General features: G+C 41.3%; 2 protein-coding genes across 2 annotated transcripts; one reads left to right on the top strand and one right to left on the bottom strand.

Annotated features, from left to right (window-relative positions):
- The first annotated feature begins 294 nt into the window (after positions 1 to 294).
- slc10a1 (solute carrier family 10 member 1) lies at positions 295 to 12,936 on the top strand. The gene is made up of 10 exons (XM_075459793.1): positions 295 to 373; positions 688 to 812; positions 1,035 to 1,229; positions 5,795 to 6,034; positions 6,131 to 6,217; positions 7,211 to 7,323; positions 9,742 to 9,946; positions 10,234 to 10,412; positions 10,499 to 10,698; positions 12,564 to 12,936. The coding sequence occupies exons 1-10, from the start codon at positions 295 to 297 to the stop codon at positions 12,623 to 12,625; spliced, it is 1,485 nt and encodes a 494-aa protein (XP_075315908.1). The 3' UTR covers positions 12,626 to 12,936.
- srsf5b (serine and arginine rich splicing factor 5b) lies at positions 12,856 to 18,796 on the bottom strand. The gene is made up of 8 exons (XM_075458790.1): positions 18,687 to 18,796; positions 18,365 to 18,501; positions 17,469 to 17,539; positions 16,589 to 16,720; positions 16,284 to 16,356; positions 14,851 to 14,924; positions 14,641 to 14,748; positions 12,856 to 14,295 (listed from the first exon to the last, which is right to left on the bottom strand). The coding sequence occupies exons 2-8, from the start codon at positions 18,488 to 18,490 to the stop codon at positions 13,950 to 13,952; spliced, it is 930 nt and encodes a 309-aa protein (XP_075314905.1). The 5' UTR covers positions 18,491 to 18,501; positions 18,687 to 18,796; the 3' UTR covers positions 12,856 to 13,949.
- Between the last annotated feature and the right edge of the window lie 935 nt (positions 18,797 to 19,731).

Here is a 19,731-nt window from a genome sequence, read left to right as displayed (position 1 = left end):
TCTTATGAGACGAGTATGACCGCATTTATTTTCTTTCATTTCAGGAACACTTCTATGATGCTGCAAGCAGCACAGGATACATTTCTTGGCGTCTGAAAACAGTACGGTTAGGACGAGTAAGGACGATTCGTCGACGATCTGCACCACCACCATATACCTTTAGTGACGTTTCTCCAGGAGGCCCAAATTTCCAAAGGACTGTTAATGTTGAAAGGCAGCTTGATGGGGATGCTTACCAAGAGGCCATGTCTTTGCTCAACCATACCGCAAACAATTCTCAGATTTTTCCAGAAGATGAGAGAGACCTTTCAGCACCGTCAGAAGCTTGTTAATGACCCAAGCAGAAGTGTGGATAGTCTCCACAAAGGGATTGGTAAGTTTGGAATGAGGTGTTCAGAATGGCTTCACATTTGAAAGTATTTCCTGCAGTAGTAATTTAATATTTTCTTTATTAAAGGTGGATCAGGACTTCACTCTCCTATTTGATGACGAGACATCCTCCAGGTTGCTTCAGAAACGGGACGTGTTCTTCAAGCCATATGTCAGTTGAGTCGCTTGGTGCAGTCAACAGAAGGTCCCCAAGGAAGTGATCTTGATGAAGCAACAAGTCAGTTGTATTTGTTTTGCTAGTTTTAAAGCATTTGTTATAAATGCAGTTGTCAGTTAATTGTAACTCTTTGTCTTCAGCCTACGACCCAGAAATGGCCTCCCTGTTGTTGTTGCTACATCTCCTTCCATCACCACCAGGAGGACTGAAGTCTCCAAAAATTAGTGCATGTGATGCAGTTGAGAGACTTGTAGTGTTTCATAAGGTAATTATATTATTAAGATGATTATAATAATTTGTCTTAGCCACATGTGTAAATGAGGGTTGTTAAAAAGTGGATGAAAATTGAAATTAAGTCTTCATAGGCATTCCCATCTTGCACTAGCCAGTGAGAAGATGTTTGAATAATGACTTCTATGATGTTGTTTTCTCTGTGGCTGCACATTATTCTTGTGTCTAATGTTCATTTTCCTTATCTCAAACCTAGTCATGCTGGAGTTTGGAGGAGCATCTCTGCAACCAGCAGGGTCGGCAGCCATACCTCCTTACTGTTGGGCGTCAGAAGAGCAGGATTGACAGCTTCTACATTCCCATGGATAAGCATCCCATGCCAGGCAAACCGCTCCATCAGGAACTTTTCAAAGCACATTTTGTGTTTAATTTGTCTTACGATGCTGCATTGGTGAGTTTTTACACATTCTTGCAGAGAACAGTGTATAACATTGACGTGGGGAAAATGAAGGAGTCACCCAGAGTTTGAGACTTGAGAGCCAGACTGCTTAACCAGCCAGTAGCGCTCACACTGTGAGTAAGAGGCTAAAACAATGCTGACCTGTTTCAAGTGTCAGAAACTGTATCCCAGCAGTCAGCAGTGAGGAAAGGTGTACAATAAAAATGTCTGAGCTCAAATTTTATAAACCGTTTGATATGCAAAGTTCATACAATGTTTCAGATGAAAGTTTGTACATTATACCTTCATTCACAATGTTTTAATTCAACTGTATGAATGACTGCATGGCTGAAAAAGGAAAAATAAATGTTATTTTGAAAATGATTTTGTTTATTGGAATTAATTCTCATAATAAATAAAACATTTTTGTGTGTTAGTTTCATAGCATGACACTTTAGGGAGTATAACGAGCACTACCCGAATAGTACACAATGTAACTCAGCAGTGTTACATGTTTAACTATTTTGAAAGTGTTCATTTAACTCTGGAGAGTGTGGAGCTATATAAACCCTGAAAAAGTGTTATCGACTCTGTGGGAGTTAATTCAATACTCGTCTTTTTGCTGTGTAGTTTCAACTCACATTTTATTCAGCGTCCCAATTTTATAGGAATCAGGCTTGTAAATCAGAATCTCAAATTCGTCTCTGATTACTCTGCATTCAAAGGCTTTGGCCTCTTTTCCACCAATGTGTCACAGTTTTAACTTTTAAAGAACCACTCTAGCAAGCTAATCAAAAAGTAGAAGTGGTTAGCCTGAGGAAAACGTGAGGAAAACTCAAAGGCAGAGTCGGCAATGTGTACTGCTAAACATGTAACTAGTAATCTATCTGCTATTGAACACAAATATGAAAACAATTAGGAGTAGATATCTTAAACATATTTTCGAAACAGCATAATTCAAATATATAATAACCGCTGAACTTTACAAAGCCTTATTTGTTGTTACTCATTTATTATATGTCATACATGCTAAACCACGTGTTAAATCCTATCTGAGCACGCAAGGCCAACAACTCACATTATCATAAAACTTGAGTAGTCCGGTAGACAAGTATATTACAGCTATGAGCTTGTTGACAAACTCCAGCTCAGAATGTGATATGTCAGGACGCTCTCTTGTTAGCTGTGCCTGCCATCGGTGTTGCCAGATTACATTTGCTTTAGTTTGACTATAAAGTTGATCAAAAGGGTCAAATTTGGTGGCGATGGAGTGAGATGGAAATGAGAAGAGACAGAATGCAGTTTGTTGTATCAGGCCATGGTCAGTGGGGGCTACATGGCATTGTGGCGATTAGCACTGTCGCCTCCCAGCTGAAGGTTCCTGGTTTGAGTCTTAGCTGGGGCCTTTCTGTGTGGAGTCCGCATGTTGTCCTCGTGCATGCCTGGGTTCTCTCCGGGTACTCTGGCTTCTTGCCACAGTCCAAAAACATGCATGTTACTTTAGTTGGTTATTCTAAATACTGGTCCTGGGAGTAAGAGTGTATGGTTGTTAGTAGGTTATGTGTCGACCTTGTATTTTGGTTTATTGCGGGTATGCTTTACGGGTGAAGGAGTAAGTTCTGTTACTCCGTCCGGCTCCCCTTTTTAAGTAAAAATACAATCTTGTGCACTGTGTGTTTTGTTGATCACTGGGATTGTCTTTAGTGAACTGTGTTCCAGCTTGGTAACTTTTAGACCCAACAGATATGTTTAATCATCTTACTTTAACTAGAGAAAGCTGTTCCTGCAAAACAGCAGTAAGAATGCTGATAAGCTGAATGGGGATAGCCGACCGAGTTCCAAAAACAAAAAGAAAAAAGTTCAAATTTAGGAGAAAACCATTTGCTGAAGTCTTGATTGAATATGAAGTTGAAATCACAAGAGTGGAATGATTTTAAGCTATTAGAAGAACTGAAGAATTGACTAAAGGGCTGAAAAAATGCAGAAGTCTCATTAGAAAAAGGTGAAGGGTTGAAAACAATAGAAGGAGAAAAGAAGAGAAATGTAAAATTTAGCAGAAAGTTAGTTGCTGAAGTTTCAGCAGGGCTGAAACATATTTTTGAAAGGACTTGGAGCTAGATGAAGGCAGAAAATGAGTGAAGAACAGAAGAAAAATGCAAACAAGGATTGGCAGATGGAAGGTACTTCTAGTACTGAGGCTTCTAGTTCAAAATGTTCTGAAGGCTATGAAAGTCACATTGGTTGAAAGAGGACAAATGTTCCCACGTTTTGATGCTAAAATGATGTCTATGGGTTAAAGACTGTGGACACAGTGACAGGTTAAAAACTTTTTCTGAAGAATCTTTCTGTTTTCTTGCACTCTGTCAGCTGGAGCCTCCATTTTTTTGCATTGTAAGCTCAGAAATCATCAATGATTTCACTAAATTTTTAAACTTTGATAGTTCAAAATTGACAGAATATTTTAAAAAGCTGAACCATTTTGGGCAGCTGGGAAGCATAATTGTATGTCCTCTATTTAAATCCTGTTCTATCAAAGCAGATGGCACGCACGGCACAAAGGGGTTTTTGGTTTTCCAAATTCAGATGTGTGTGTTGGACAGTGTGGGTTTTATTCTAGTTAAAGTTTGATCTGAGAGTTTTCTCTTCTCAGAAGGTGCACAAATCCACAGGGCACTAGATGGCACTTCTGCACAGCCTGTAGCCTCAGTGTGTGGATTGTGATACTTAAAGACCAGATGTTATTGCGGAGAAAAGAGAAGAGTTGAGGAACCCGCTGACTCAACAGGTAAGCCAAGCTGGGACTCTGGCTGCACACATATCTGTAAGGTGTAAACTACGAGCAGTGACAAGTGTTTGTTTCCAGGGAAATCAAATGTTAGTTTTCTGTCTGCTCCATTGTACAAGCTGACCTCTAGGAGTAGGCGTGTAATTCTCACCTTCAGCTTTATGTAGAAGTCGGCTTATCTGCTCAACATTTCCACGAGTCTCTTCCACAGTGGAGTGTTCTGATACCTCTGCTTCTTTTAATAAGTGTAAAATAGACATGTGAAATCTTGTGAAAGTCATTTGTCTGCACACAGTGTTGTGTGCATGCTGGCAGGGAGGATGTGGTTGTCAGCTCTGGAGATGAAGTCTGAAACGTGAAGGAGTGTGTGTGAGGTATGAATGCTTTTCCTCAGTGATGCACAGATTCAGATTTGAGTGGCTTCCTCAAATAATTATGCTGCAACATTTTTGCAGCTTATGTTTGTGTTTTTGAATGAAAATCAGCAAATGCACAAGTAAGAGACGGCTATTCTAGTAAATTGACAATGTCTGGGACTTTAATATTTTGGGAAATACCCATGTGCAATTGAAAATGCCTGATTGAAATGATCTCATTTTGCCACATGCAGCAGGGTTCACACCGTTTCTCGCCGAAATGTCTTGCAATGATTTATGATCACCAATTAAATTGCCCTGACTTGACCATTTTTATAGGCAAGGCAAGGCAAGTTTATTTGTTTAGCACAATTCAACAACAAGGCGATTCAAAGTGCTTTACAGAGACATTAAAACAGTAGAAATAAAAAGCATGATTTAAATTTTAAACAAAAAAGAAAGAGATAAGAACAATAGATAAAATCAGATAAAATCAGTCGTTAAAATATGATTAAGTTTGAAACTCAAGCTTCAGATTCTGAGCTTTTTTCAAATGCAGCTGAAAATAGGTGTGTCTTCAACCTGGACTTAAATACACTGAGTGTTTCAGCTGATCTGAGGCTTTCTGGGAGTTTGTTCCAGACATGTGAAGCATAGAAGCTGAATGCAGCTTCTCCATGTCTGGTTCTGACTCTGGGAACTGATAAAAGACCGGATCCAGATGACCTGAGGGGTCTGATAGGTTCATACTGGGTCAGGAGCTCACTGATGTATTTTGGTCCTAGACCATTCAGAGCTTTATAGACCAGCATCAGAACTTTAAAGTCTATCCTCTGATGGACAGGCAGCCAGTGTATAGACCTCAGAGCTGGACTGATGTGGTCCACTTTTTTGGTCTTAGTGAGGACTCGAGCAGCAGAGTTCTGAATGAGCTGCAGTCGTCTAAGGACTCGTCAAAGAACGTCAAAGGATATGCTTCAAACTTTGACACCTTGCCACTCATGTAATATTAGGTTAAAGGCTTTCAGGGCCATATAATGTGTACTATGAACTGGAGCACAATCACTGATCTGATGAATAATGCTGCTTATCAGCACAACAGCAATCTCTCTGCTCTCTCTACCGGCTGGAAAAAGAGGGAGCAAGAAGACAACCCGTCAGGTGCAGGATTACCTGCACCCTCTGTGCCTGTGATGCTGTTAACACTTAATCTGTTATCCGTGGAAAAAAAGCCCTCTGAAGATTGTGTCTGTTTTTGGCTGCTTTGCTCTCGTCATGCTCTGATAATGTAACTGTATGACAAAGAGCAGCTGAAGTATTACGCATGACTGATACATGAGGAAAAGAGTAAAACTGTGCAGCTTGAACACACACAGCGGCTGTGAGCAGTGTCTTCTGTCTGTACCTTACAAGCTCGTCTCTGTTTGTGTTTCCAGTCACAGCCCTGTCCCTCCAGTTCTGCCCCAACCATGGATCACGCAGCAGAAATGTTCTCCGAAGCAGATTTGCTGCAAAACGATGGCTTCGCCATCAACGTGACAGCTGCAAACACCAGCTCCCTTTCAACATTTCATCTGTCACCGGTGATGGACAAAACTGTCAACATACTTTTGATTGTCGTCCTCTTCATCACAATGGTTTCACTGGGATGCACCATGGAGGTGTCAAAGATCAAGGTAGCAGCACACTGTCCCAACAAATCCAGCTGTTTAAAGCGATCCATAGATATGAGGATACAGATACTTTAGGAGGTTTTTTCTTTTTCTTTCCAGGATCACATTGTGAAACCCAAAGGGGTGGCCATCGCCGTTCTTTCCCAGTATGGCGTCATGCCTCTCACAGCCTTTTGCTTGGCTAAGGTTGGTACGGCAGCTTCTTTCAGAAGATTACACGAAGGCTTTAAAAAATATGTGAAAGCCATACAAAATGTAAATAAGCAAGTGTATGTTTACCACTGACTGAGGACCTGAGGAGACCATCTCATATTGAAAAAAACTACTGAGCATTTTGTAGGGTTGGCTCCTGAGTGGCGTGCACATTTCAACACAGGTTTCCAGAATGCGTGGCACAAAATTTATTTTTACACACTGGTGAGATGATAAACAGATGACTGAGTGGATGATAATTTCTTTCATCACCGTGAAGGGTGGAGTTACATAACTTCCTGGGTGTGCCTACGAGGTGACAGGTGGTGCTCTGCAAATAGTGGCTGTGGTACTTTCCAGTTAGATGATGGAATACAACCTGTGATGGACCACATGTAGTTTTTAGAAATCGTTCCCAATTTGCCTAATATAGAATTTCAACTAAACAGTTCACCCTTCTTTTTATGGTTATTGTTTCACAGTCCATCAACTTTTACGGGTGACAGGTTTGGACAGCAGGCCTGTTCAGCACTCCTTCACGTCAGAGCCTTGTTGTTGTAATACCTGCGAATCAGCGGTTTGATTTCCTGTTGATAAAATAAATAATGCCTGACAAAGGTGTAACCTGAATTGCAGCATGTGATGTTGCTCCAGTTTGTCTTTTCTTCTTTGCATGAAAGAGTTTTAGGATGCATTTATGTATACAATTAAACACTGTTCACTCACAATGGTTTCAGAAGTTTACCTGCACAGCACAGTGATTCCCACCAGTGTTAGGTTTGTTCAGTCCAGGTTTACAGCCTCGTCACTCACATGCAGACGTATTTATCATTTTTTTAATCATAGTTTCCACAATCACCGTGAGATCTTTTATTACACATTTCTGTATTCTTTACTTCCGTGTGTCATACTGCCTTGGCTGACAGACCAGAACTCTCACCAGTATTACCCGCTGTCAGCAGCTTGTGTCATTGTGTTGTGTTTCAGGGGTTCCAGCTGCCTGAAATCATGGCTGTGGTGATTCTGATTTGTGGTTGCTGTCCCGGAGGAGCCCTGTCCAACATCTTGGCTCTGGCTCTAAAGGGCGACATGAACCTCAGGTACGCACATTAAAACTGAAATGTGCATTGGAACAAAGCCTTTTGTGAGCTCAGTAGCAGATTAGGAAAACTTTACAGAGTCATTTTGCTTTGTAAGGACATAAAATCACATTGTTGGTGTACTTTTTTATAACAACCTTGGAGTATACCCATGACATTCTTCAGAGGCCTGACAAAAAAAAAGCAGAGATAACGATCAAAAATGATCCTTTGCTTTGCTTCCTTATCAGGGTGAACACGTCTTTGTGGTTATGAAAGCTGAGATTAATCACATGTTTGATCTGTGTTGATGGAAATATATGAACCAAAATCACAGTACGGACATTCATTTCGACCTTATGATGAAAGACACGTGGACAGATTTAGGTTGAAGTGCTGAAGTGAGAGATGTGCGTCTGGGATGTCTGGTGCCAACTCAACTGTGCACAGAAAACTGCTTTTGGAAAGAAGAAAAAATAACATCTTGTTTTTGCTTCATAATTCATGGTCCTTAATGGACGCAAAGCACAGACCGTCGACCTTGAGTTCAACGACCTCAATCATACGTCCAGACCCTTGTTTACACATATTAATAACCAGGCAATCACAGTACTCCTGTGACACCAATCATTAGAGTTGAATGACCGGCAAGACATCGCCAGCTTGGTCATAAAGCTGGGATTTTATCATAATAAGTTGATACTAAGCCACTTTACTATCAATAGCTAGGTCTTTCACCCCATTACTTATGTCCTCTACAAAGGAGTAGGTGTGTACATTATGCTGTTGAGGACATTCCAGCTCTATCTGATGTCTGTAGAGCTTATCTGACCTGGGTCTGTGAGGCTGCTTGAAACATCAATACAACAATCTCGAGTTCAAAGGCAGTTAGTTGTGAGACAGCCCATGTTTTCTGTAAAAAGATTTGTGATATGATTTTTCTTGATAATTGTCCAGGCAATTAAGAATATGTCACATTGTGCAATTTCCACGACATCAAAGTGTGGGAAGGAGTTGTGTATTGAGTTGATGGAGGACATAAATTAGAAGACAGGTCAGTTGGCTGGTTCTTGTTAGATCTGCTACTGACAGGCACTAATGGCGGCCCCTGGAGGCTTCATCGTTCATTACATCTCACAACATGAACGTTACAGACTGTCCTGTTTCAGTGTTAGGAGAAAATCTTGCCCCTCACTATTAGTCATTATTACCATTATTTAAAAACAATAATGTTTCAGCCTTCCTGGGCCCTCGCCACAGCGTTGTGAGCACAGGTGTGAGACAATTACAATCACATGGGTGTGCCTTTCAGTAATTGGCAATCACACTCTCAGATGTGAGTTCAACCTTCTTAAAACAGAACTTCAAAATACCAACATAATCACACGTCCCAAATTACAACTCTGTGGATTTACAGCATCATTTACAGAACTAAACGTCCGATGAACAGATCAGTCGGCCTTCTATCTTTCATAAGTCACCCGAAACTGTGCAGTCATGTGAAATGCAACTCTTATATGTATCCCGCTTTAACATTTAGTCATTTACAGTTTTAATGAACGTGACGCTTCACAAACAGAAGCTAATCCACAAACTTGTCGCTGGATTTGGCACAATAATTTGGCATTCATGGCACCCATTTGAGAGAATGTCTGTGTACTTTTTTCCTCTCATCTTAAACTAGCATGTGCTAAAATAAGAGGTGGCTCTTTTAAATGTGTAGATATTGCTGGATCTGATGATAAGATCTCTTAAAGAACTAGGGGTATACAAATGAGAGAACTCAGCAAAATGCATCTCAACATATCAAATATTCAACTTCTGGTTTGGAGATCACATTATTTTTTGGGCATTCTCTTGATAAGCAAAAAATCTCTGTCAGTTTCCACTACATTTTGATGCTAAATCATCCAAAGCTTCTTCTTCTCTGGTTATGTCTTTCTTTAAATGTTCATGTTTGAAGTGGGCTGAGCACACCTGAAGTTGTTTGCCAATCACTGAGAGTTCTAAGAGTACCTGTGCATTCTAATGAAGCTGGTATGAATAATAACTGGTCACGCTGAGCAACAACATTTTCTACTAGATTTGAATCTGTAATGATATTTTCCCACACACCTGCCCGTGAAACTTTTGCATGTGCAAAAATCTTCCTTAAAAAAGCCTGTTACAGTTCAAAATTAAAAAAAAAAAATTATAAATAAAAAGTTAAATGCATTTGGAGTCACGGACTTCTGTACATTTCAGCAAACGCTGACGTATTATGGAGGCTGTGCAGATCATAAACTCCCTAAAAACCAGGAATGGTCTCATAGTTTTCACAGTATTCAGACCAGTGGGCTGCTTAAGTGTTTGACAGGCAGCCGAAATAACTCTAATAGCTGTGGACAAAAGTCCAGTCAAGTCCAGTTGTAAGAAACCCTCTGCTGTTTGTTCCCTCAGCATTGTGATGACGTCGTGCTCCACGCTGCTGGCTCTGGGCATGATGCCTCTGCTACTCTACCTCTACTGTCAGGGTTTCCCAAACCTGCAGAACGCCGTGCCTTATGTTGACATCATTATTTCCCTCGTCATGATCCTCTTGCCCTGTGGTGCCGGCATCCTCCTCAACTACTACCGGCCTCAGTTCTCCAAGATCATTACAAAGGTCGGTGCATGCTCGGGGGGGGGGGGGTCACAGGTGTGGATATCACACTGAAATGCAGAATGGAATCTTGATTGACCAGCTGGTACAATCTTTTACAGTTTTTAGACAACACTGGAGCTCTATCTTACAGATAAATCAAGCCTTAACAGTTGTTAGGGTCAGTTTTATGGGATTTGTTGTTTATATGAAAAATACTGAATATGAACAAACTTATTTTAATTGAAAAATATAGTTGCAGAGAAAAGGAATCCAAAAAGTCCTGAATCCTCCTGTGTTGCTCTTCTCAGGCAGGCATCACTATAATGATGATATCCGTTGTGGTGATTGGCATCATTGCCAGCGTGGACGTTGGAGGCTCCATCCTGACGGTGTTGTCTCCTCCGCTCATGGCCATCGCCGCCCTCATGCCCTTCATCGGCTACAGCTTTGGCTACATCATCTCCTCGCTCTTCGGGCTCAACCAGTCGTAAGTCTCCGCCACTGTGGCGGGAAGCACCGAATCCCGAGCCTTTCGGTAAATATCCCCCGACTCATGTGCAACTACCCCTTCAGGGAGCGGAGGACTGTTGCCATGGAAACAGGCTGTCAGAACATCCAGCTGTGCTCAACCGTACTGAAGATAGCCTTTCCCCCAGCGGTGATCGGGCCTCTGTTTCTGTTCCCGCTGGTCTACGCGTCCTTTCAGCTGATGGAGGCGATGGCGCTCATCCTGCTGTTCAGGTGTTACCAAAGGTTGACAAGAAAAGAGAAAGGTGAGACTCACTTTCTAGCTGCAGGCATTAGACTTCATTTCATCTTCACAATGAAGAATTAACTGCCCCAGTGTCAGCATGTTAAAGGATTTGTTTGATTATTATTTCTGTTATGGTCTCTTAAAATCACTAAATCCTAATATCTACGTGATCTGAGTACCCAGTTTTATCAGAAATGTATAGCTTTGACAGTGAGAATTACCAACTCTTGGAATCCACTGACACTTGCAGACAAAATGAGTGCCTGCTATAAAAAAAAAAAGCTAACTAAAGCTGTATTACAACCAACGGTCCAGGGCCTTTTTCCCCAGGAGCTAAAAGATAACTTCAACCCTCTGTCTGTTGAATTTCCACTAAAGTTTGGGGTAAATTAGGCAAATGAAGTCTACTGAAGTGTGCCGCTCCGCCCTGTCAAAGCTCGCCGGAGAGTCAGCACTGCCATGCTGAGCCACAGTGAAACCTGGAAGTGCTATTCAACTGTTCCGACTCAAAATCGCTCCACGTTACACACTTTTATGGGGTTTTAAGTGTTTTTATTTGTGCCTCAGAACCCAGAGTAACCACTGTAAAATGATCAGAGGTTAACGTATCAAATCTTTTCTATTATTACAGCTTGCAGCCTGTGGCGTCTAAATGCTGCAGAGGCAACAGTCTGAACTATATTTCAGATCCAGCTGAAAACAAAGAAGTGCGCTTCAGCTCTATGAACTGTCTGTTATACACTCAGGTGTTTTCATTTTTTGTTTTACAGCATAACAGCTGTGATAAGATCAGAGATGAACGTTTTATTCCTCTGATTTCACTGTTTTCGAGTCACAACTGGAGCAATCTCATTCTGGAGATCCCCCAAATTTATGTTGGTTTAGATTTTGTGTTCACAAACTAAAACAACTATTCCAGAGGTATAGTTTGAAGTTAATAGATTTGATGAGCTTTTGTCGACATTAAACCTGAGATGACTGAGACAGGAAGGTTGAAAAAAAAAATGCTGGGAATACTCAACCAATCAGAATGTTCATGATAATCTTAAAACCTCCGCATCACGGCCTTTAGCCCCTGCGGTCAAAATGAAGGAGGCTAAGAAAAGGACCACCTGAAAGTCCCTGGTTCCTGCAGTGGAAATACAGGTATTTAAAACCAATTAGTATCGATACATGATAAAAGACCAGCGTGTGGGGTTTGAAGCATTAGGGGCAGCCATTATCAGCAAAATGCTGATTTGAACAGCAACAAGAGGAGGGAACCATTGCAGCAAAATGGAAAAATAAGCACAAGTGGAGCCAATAACATCTGGCTTCCCATCTGAGTGAGCCAACATGAACCAGTTTCCCCCCCAAAAAAAAATCCTAATTAAGCATACCGGTGATTTTGTTGCTTTAATAGTGTCAAAATGTCTGTATTAGCATGTTTATTAGCTGGTTCTGTTCTGGGGACGGCTGTGGAACCTCTGGAGACAATAATGCAAAGAAGGATTTTGCATAAAATCAAGAGAATTATGGACAACCCTGAACATCCTCTCCATGAGACTGTTATCAGAAAACAGAGTCTCTTCAGTCAAAGGCTTCTTCAGTTTGGATGCAAAACGGACCGCTACAGGAAATCTTTCCTGCCCACAGCCATCAGCATCTATAATAACTCTTTGATTTAATTGAGCTACATCAACATTTAATTTCCCTCTGGGATAAATAAAGTATTTTTGAATTTGAATTAAATTGAATGTGAAAACTATACTCAGATAAATGACCTTTAAAGAGACTGCAAAAGAGCAAATTACTATAAGAGGAATGAATTTTAAATACTGGTCCCAAGTCCAGTGTTTGAACATGTTCTCAAGATGCTGATCTGCATTTGTATCCAACCTGCAGGGCCTTACCAGCCAGTAACTGTGAAAGACGAGCTGAAAGAGCTCTCTGAAGGGGCCGTGTGATGGATGAACATCAAATATGATCCTGGATCTTACTGGATTACCCTTCAATACCCCTCCAGGCATATTTCAAAGCGGCACACACCATGAAGAAGAGAAAAAAAACCTACTTGGGCAACTCGAAAGTAAAGATGTGCAATGGCATGACCGCCATTTTGTGCCAGATGACTCGAGGCTGAATGTTATTGTAAAAATATTCCACAGTAAAGCACGAATCCAGACAGAAGCAGAGGTTTAATTAAAATGCCTTTATTGGTTAAGTCTACCGTTTTCATACACCATACAAACATCTATCATTTTTCACTGAAAATAAAATCCTCATGTACAAAAATGTGTTCTTCCAAACCCTCGTCTACATATTCATTTGAACCACAGTAACATCACAGTACCAACACGTATTCTTGGAATTGCATTTAAAGGCTTTTGAACAGAAAACTGCAAACTGTACACAATCCTACATAAACAAGAAAATAAAAACAATACAAAGCGGAAATAAACTGCATTCTGCGAGCAACACCATTGCAGAATAGAGGAAATTTAGGTGTCCATTTTCTATACTGGAGTTCTGCCTCTTAACATTGAATTTTTGTTGCAGATACGGTCTGACGCGTGAAACTAAGAAACCACACTGTTGTTTGGTGGAAAAAAAGGGAACTGTACACAAGTGATCTTGATACAGAAGCTGCCAATGCCGGTTAAATCGGTGGTCTGTTTGAGCTTTTAGCACAAATAAAATGCACTCTATAAGATGTAAAACAGAAGGACATGCAAGCATCTTAAGTCAGATCATACACACGCGCACACACACACACACAAGCTGTGTATAACAGGTTAGAAAAAAGGTCAAAGGGCTTGGAGAACATGAGGGACCAGGACAGAAAATGTCCCAGTGACAAGCAAAAGTATCACAAAAAGCTAAAGACAGTGGTCATACGACTCATCAAGAGCATCCTTGCACTGCTGGAAAATGCAGAATACCCGTCCAAAGTGTGGACGTCAATCAAATGCCCAATAATTTGGGCGTTTTGTGAGCATGAGTTCAGATCCGTTGATTAATAAGGACAATACTTTACATGTGTAGTTATCGGAGCGGTGTTTTTATTCAAATGCTCCCTTACGAAAATATCTGGCTAAACATCACCGTTCGATGTTGATGATGCGTCTGTGTGAATATGAAAAACTTTAAGACCGTTACAAGAAAATTCCAGAGGAAACCAAACTTTACTCAAAAGAAAACTCAGCTCAACTTTCAGAGGAGGCCACAGGAGCTCCAGCGTGCACACTCCTCCAAGCTGCTTCTACCTTAGACTACCAATAACTTAACCGTTTAGCGCTGGCTGTCAGTAGAAGGAGATCTAGAGCGGGAGCGGGAGCGGGAGCGGGAACGAGAACGAGAACGGGAGACGGAACCTCTCTGGGCGGGTGGAGGGGAGGACGGGGTGACGGACTTGCTCGTCTTGGAGGAGCGCTTGTTGGGATCCTTGGATTTCGGGCTCATGGAGGAGGTGCCACCTGCAGGGGAGCCGCTGCGGGAGCGGGAACGGGAGCGGGAGCGGTGGTGGGCCTTGGCAGGGCTGCGGGAGCGTCTGGGAGAGCGGGACTGAGAGCGACCCCGGGACCGGGAGCGGGACCGCGAGCGAGATGAGCTCTCAGAGCGGGAACGACTTCTCGACCTGTTAAAAGTAAAAAAAAAAAAAAAAAAAAAAAAAAAGTAATAATTATTTGATTAAGCCATCATGGTTTTAGGGATATATGCAAAGTTACAAAATCAAAAGCAATGTGACCAATCAGAAGACGACCGCCAGTAAAGAGGGTTTAAAGGGTTAAAGGCCGTCTATGCTTTAAATGTGTTAACACATTTGAAATGATAGAAATAAAAACTTTACTACTGCATTGATTTTGTATCCACTAATTCAGATGAAAGTAGGTTGATTTTGGAGGAATAAACAGCACAATGTGAACGTTGGCATTTAGAACACTGGTGTAATTTGTTCTGAAGCCTCCTGCAGGAAACGCACCTCTTTTTGGCTGCTTCAATGAGTTTGATTTTCCTGCCATTGATTTCCTTTCCAGACAGTTTCTCAAGAGCATTTTTCAGATCGCTGTAAGAGGCAAACTCAACCACCCTGCAAAAAGTTGAAAAACAAAACAAAACGTTTTAGTTTGTCTTTCCAGCGTCAATTTCCATCACACACACGCCTTGTTAACCAGGTAACAAACGGTCTTACCCTTCATTGAGCTTGGGACGATGTGCATCTGCGAATGTCACCTCCCCAGCTTGTCTCATGAAATCTTTCAGGTCCTACATATGCAAACTTCAGTCAGTTTTTGGAGGCTCACAATAGAGACACAGGCTGAGACATAAAGAGGACTGAATTACCCAAAGGAAGAGATGGTTAGATTCTCAGAACTACACAGTCTACTGCAGATAAAGAGGATGAGTCCAAGAAACTCAAAGTTAACCAGCTGCTGCTTTAAAAAAAAAAAGTAGCAAAAAAAAAAAAAAATAAATAAATAAAAAGTATCAAAAAAAAAATAAGGAAAAATAATTACAGATCCTTAGAAAAAAGGTACAATGTGTGTAAATTTAAAAAAAATAAATAAAACATTTTTATAAAAACTTTGAGGTTCTACTACTGAACAAGCACGTTCTTGCAACAGCTCTGAGATTCTTGGACGCACCGCTCGTTACAACTACAGAGAGATGAACACCATCTGCAGGAACTGAACAGCAGTGGCGCCACCTGGGCAGCATTTGGCAGTAAGAGCCCCCATCTTCCCTGGGAAGGAGGGCACAGGGCTCGGCGCCGGGGCCGTCCCTGCCTCGGCACCCCACCTCAGTAAAGAGAGTGAACAGGGTGGAAGAGAGGAAACTACTACCTGAGAGCGAAACCCTTTGGGGCGGGCCGCAGGCTCTCCGAGCCCACCATAACCAGGGTAACAGCAGATAATATCCATGGGCACCTGGGAGGAATTCACACTCTCTCGCGATGTGCGGGAACACCACAGGGGGAAGGGAGGGGGGATATCAATCGATCGAAGCCCCTCAAATTAACGAACCATCGATCAATACGCCACCACCATCACCATCGACTCTCGCTCTTTCCTCTGCTTTCTCTCTGCCAACTCTGTTTCCTCTCTCTCGCTCTCAACCACACATCAGGCGTTGCGAGCGAGCGAAGGGCCGCCAGCGCCTCTAGTGTGGAGCGAGCGCTCACATGACCAGCAGGCATCAACTAGGAGTAGGACAGACTGGCTGACACCACAGGCTCAACCCAGACAGAAGGACCCAGAAGGGGTTAACTCCACCATAAGCGAGCTCTTCCATATGACACAACAGTCAGGCTGGCAAATAAAGGGGTGGAGAATTGGTTACAATTTGAAAACAGGAACAAATTTAAGTGTTTTTGCTTTTTGAGTCATTACTGAACTGCATTAAATGCGGTTTAATAAGAGCTTATGCTTTTGAAAGAAAAATGTGGGCTTAATTCATAGATTATAAACACATGTTATTCAACTAAGTCTGATATTTATTTAATTTCATAGACAGTCTTTATTTTAGATTTTTAGCAGCAATTCAATTGTATGTGTATATTGTTGGAGGCAGACAAAAGAAGGTGACATAATCTGTGAAGTTGTAGCTTTTAAAGCAAATACAAACCTGCCAGCTGACACGAGACGACAAGTTCTCCACTATCAGGCGGTTCTCTGTGCGCATGGGAGGAGGATTTCGACTGAAACGAAAGAGGATGAAAACATTCACTTAGGGGGAAGATAACATTTTTGGGCAGACACAAAAACTATTGCGAACTCAACAAGCTTTTATTTTCAAATAATCAAAATTGTGCAGTGAACACAAGACTTAAGTTACATCTTAAGCAAACAGATTAAATTTTCCAGCTCGCAGACCACATAAAAAGGATCAGACATCTGTGAAGACCATTATAAGCAAGGCAGGATATTTACCTCCGACTGTTCTGGGAGCCCCTGCCATAACGATCAGAGAAACGTCCTCCTCCTCCACCGCCGCCACCACCACCTCCACCACCCCGGCCCCGACCACCTCGCAGACGCACACGAGCGTGCTCAATGGTCACCCTGGTGTTAGAGGAAAGTTTTCTTCAGAAAGGACACTGGTGAGAGGTGCTTTCAGACCGCAGGAATCTTTCCATAGCTGCTAAAAAAGGCTTCTCTTCTTTATTTGTGTCCGCACCACAAGAATTGTGCCCAATTTAAAAATTGTGGAAACTTTTTCAGCTTCCAGTTAAGAAAAGGAGCTTTCTATGAAAAAAAGAACAGAAGAACGAGGCCAGAATTACAATGTGATTTTCACTGGTCTACCAATCACTGGCCGGCCATCGCCTCAGCAGTGCAAATGCAACCAGAGGAAAAGAAAAAAATGTATATCCTTGAGGGCATGTTCTTCAGGGAGCTCCAAAGTCCCCATAATCCTATGAATGCATCTTTTCAAAGTTTTTATTGTTATATGCACAGTGGAAACACATTTCCCTGTGCAATGAAAAGCTTACTTTGCTGTCTGTAAGAATGCCAGTCCATTTAGAGTGTGTATATATATATATATAGAATAGTGCAAAAATAAACACAAACAGGGTATTGGTAGTGCAATTTAGTAGCCGTTATGGAATCTGATGGCAGTGGAGGAAAAAAAAAAAGTTCTTGAGCCTGGTGGTCCTGCATTTCGTACTTCTGAAGTGATGTGGTAGTTCTATGTTCTTGCAATGTGGACACAGGGAGAGGAAACATTTCCGCGAGTCTGAAAGCATCCTGTACAAATAGCCAGGACGTGAGTGAATTTAACAAACAACTAATTCACTACCAATCCTACCTTTCATTGCAAAGCTCCTTGCCATCGAGCTCATACACGGCATCTTCGGCATCTCTGGGATCATCGAACTCCTGCAGCAAACCAAACATACAACAACCTTCATTTAGCATATCCCTTGAGGTTTCTGTGAGATAAAATTTTAAGTGTTGGGTCTCAAACAACATGTCATCCACACTCCTTCATCTTGCTCTGGGAAACTGATATTTTACAGTTTGTAATTACCCTTTAGACAAAGTGTTTAAAGCTCTCTTTGCACCCAAGGTACATCAAATGTAACACTATTTCAAAATGGTGGATGGTGCATGCTCAGGCCTTTGAAGACGAGACTTTTGGGAGCCTCCTTTATTTCTATTTTTACACTAAGCCATTCAATATGGAAAAGCAAATAACACCAAGTCATTTTCCAGTATCTTTAAACAATGCCAGGACAAGATTTCCTTATCAAAAAGCATGACCACGTTACTGTGTGCCCATTCTTTATTACTTCCGGGGCTTTTAGCCAAACAACTATTTCAATCGAAGTTAACAGGATACATTTGAGCTCGGTTTATAAATACGTTTTAAGATTTATTATTAATTTAACCCTGTTAATAAGCAACACAATGGTGTGTGCGAATATGTGATTGTAAGCAGGACTTGCATCATCTAAACCTTTCAAGCGGCACTTTTTGTTCAAATCATTCAATAATTTTGGACGTTGAGATCATAATAGTCGTTTTGGTGCATGGGTGTGGCAGAAAACAAGAGGCAGAACGAACACAGAGGCTTTAAGTATACACAGTAGTATTATCCTGAAATGATTAATGATGTTCTGCTGATCTGAGATCGTGCCACAGTCTCAGCAGACTGCAGTTTGGCTAAATTATCCCGACCCATTTTCCGCTGCAGTGACTCACCACGAAGCCGAAGCCCCTCTTCAGGTCAATGTCTCTAATGCGGCCGTATCCTTTGAAAAACCTCTCCACATCCTTCTCCCTGGCCGATGGGCTCAGCCGGCCGATGAAAATTCGACATCCACTCATGTTGAAAATCACTTTTGATCAACGACAAACAGGAGATTTACGTTAGTCAAGTGAGGCCTAGCCAGCGATTTCAAGAAAACCAGTTTTTCAAGCGAATTTAACCTAATAATACCTGAAAACAATGAATAACGTTACTTCTAACCATGTCGATTTTGCATAATGACACTAACATAAGATTTAATCGCTGCACACATACCTTAGTAAGCTCGTAAAAGGAATTGTCTTGCCCAACTGTCGAGAACAACCTCAAACACCAGAATAAAACAAAATGGTGCCTCTGCTCACTAAGGGCGGGGTCTCAAATAGCAACTCACGTGACCCATTAGGAAACCCGAGACTGCAGAACGCGAATAAAGCCGAAGTGCCACGAGAGGTTTTTCCGAATGTGACGCCACCAACTCTTCGAGGTTTTCATTGCTGTAGTTTTTAATGCTGACCACTAGGTGTCACTCAGACACAACAATACAAATATTTGATCACATTTTGCACAATCCTTATTCCTAAACGAGGCAAAATGAAGACATAATATATATGTATATATATATATATATATATATATATATATATATAAATATATACACACACACACACACACACACACACACACACACACACACACACACACACACACAAATGATAAACTATTAAATCAAAAGATGGACCAAGAACAATATATATTTTTTTAGACAATGCTAGCATATGTGATAAATATATCAGAACAAGCCACTGGAGTTTAATGTAGGCTAATGCAACAATACTCAGGAAAAAGAAATCAGTCATAAAATCATAAACAAATAAAAAATTATATGGATAATAAACCGACGACCTTTCCCATGTACGTTCACTTTAGATAGGTTAATGTTTGACTTGGCAGTGGATGTAGCACCAGACCAAAGTTGTCAAACATAGTAAAAGGCACTACAATGTGACTAACACAAACCTTAAAGGTAACTTATTAAATATTGCATTGATTACTTGATACCAAGTTCCAGGAATTGTGCTCGTGCATTCATTCAAACTGGACTGAAGCAGGATATCCATGTGAAAAACAACATTCAGGTCACCCAAGATCTTGTCCAAAGGAAAATGATTCATATTCTTCTGAAACCAACAAGTGGATACACATGGCCTTGTTTGGCACATGCTGGAAACAAGTTGACATGAAACTGAGAGATCTGTATTTTCTGAGCATCAGAGTAGCATTGAGAGCGAGTGAGTCAGATTTAAACAAATGACACAAC

This window comes from Odontesthes bonariensis, chromosome 24 (genome assembly GCF_027942865.1).
Source record: "Odontesthes bonariensis isolate fOdoBon6 chromosome 24, fOdoBon6.hap1, whole genome shotgun sequence".
Lineage (NCBI taxonomy): Eukaryota > Metazoa > Chordata > Actinopteri > Atheriniformes > Atherinopsidae > Odontesthes > Odontesthes bonariensis.
Note: the sequence above shows the minus strand (reverse complement) of the source record. Positions and strands in the feature narration are given on the sequence as shown.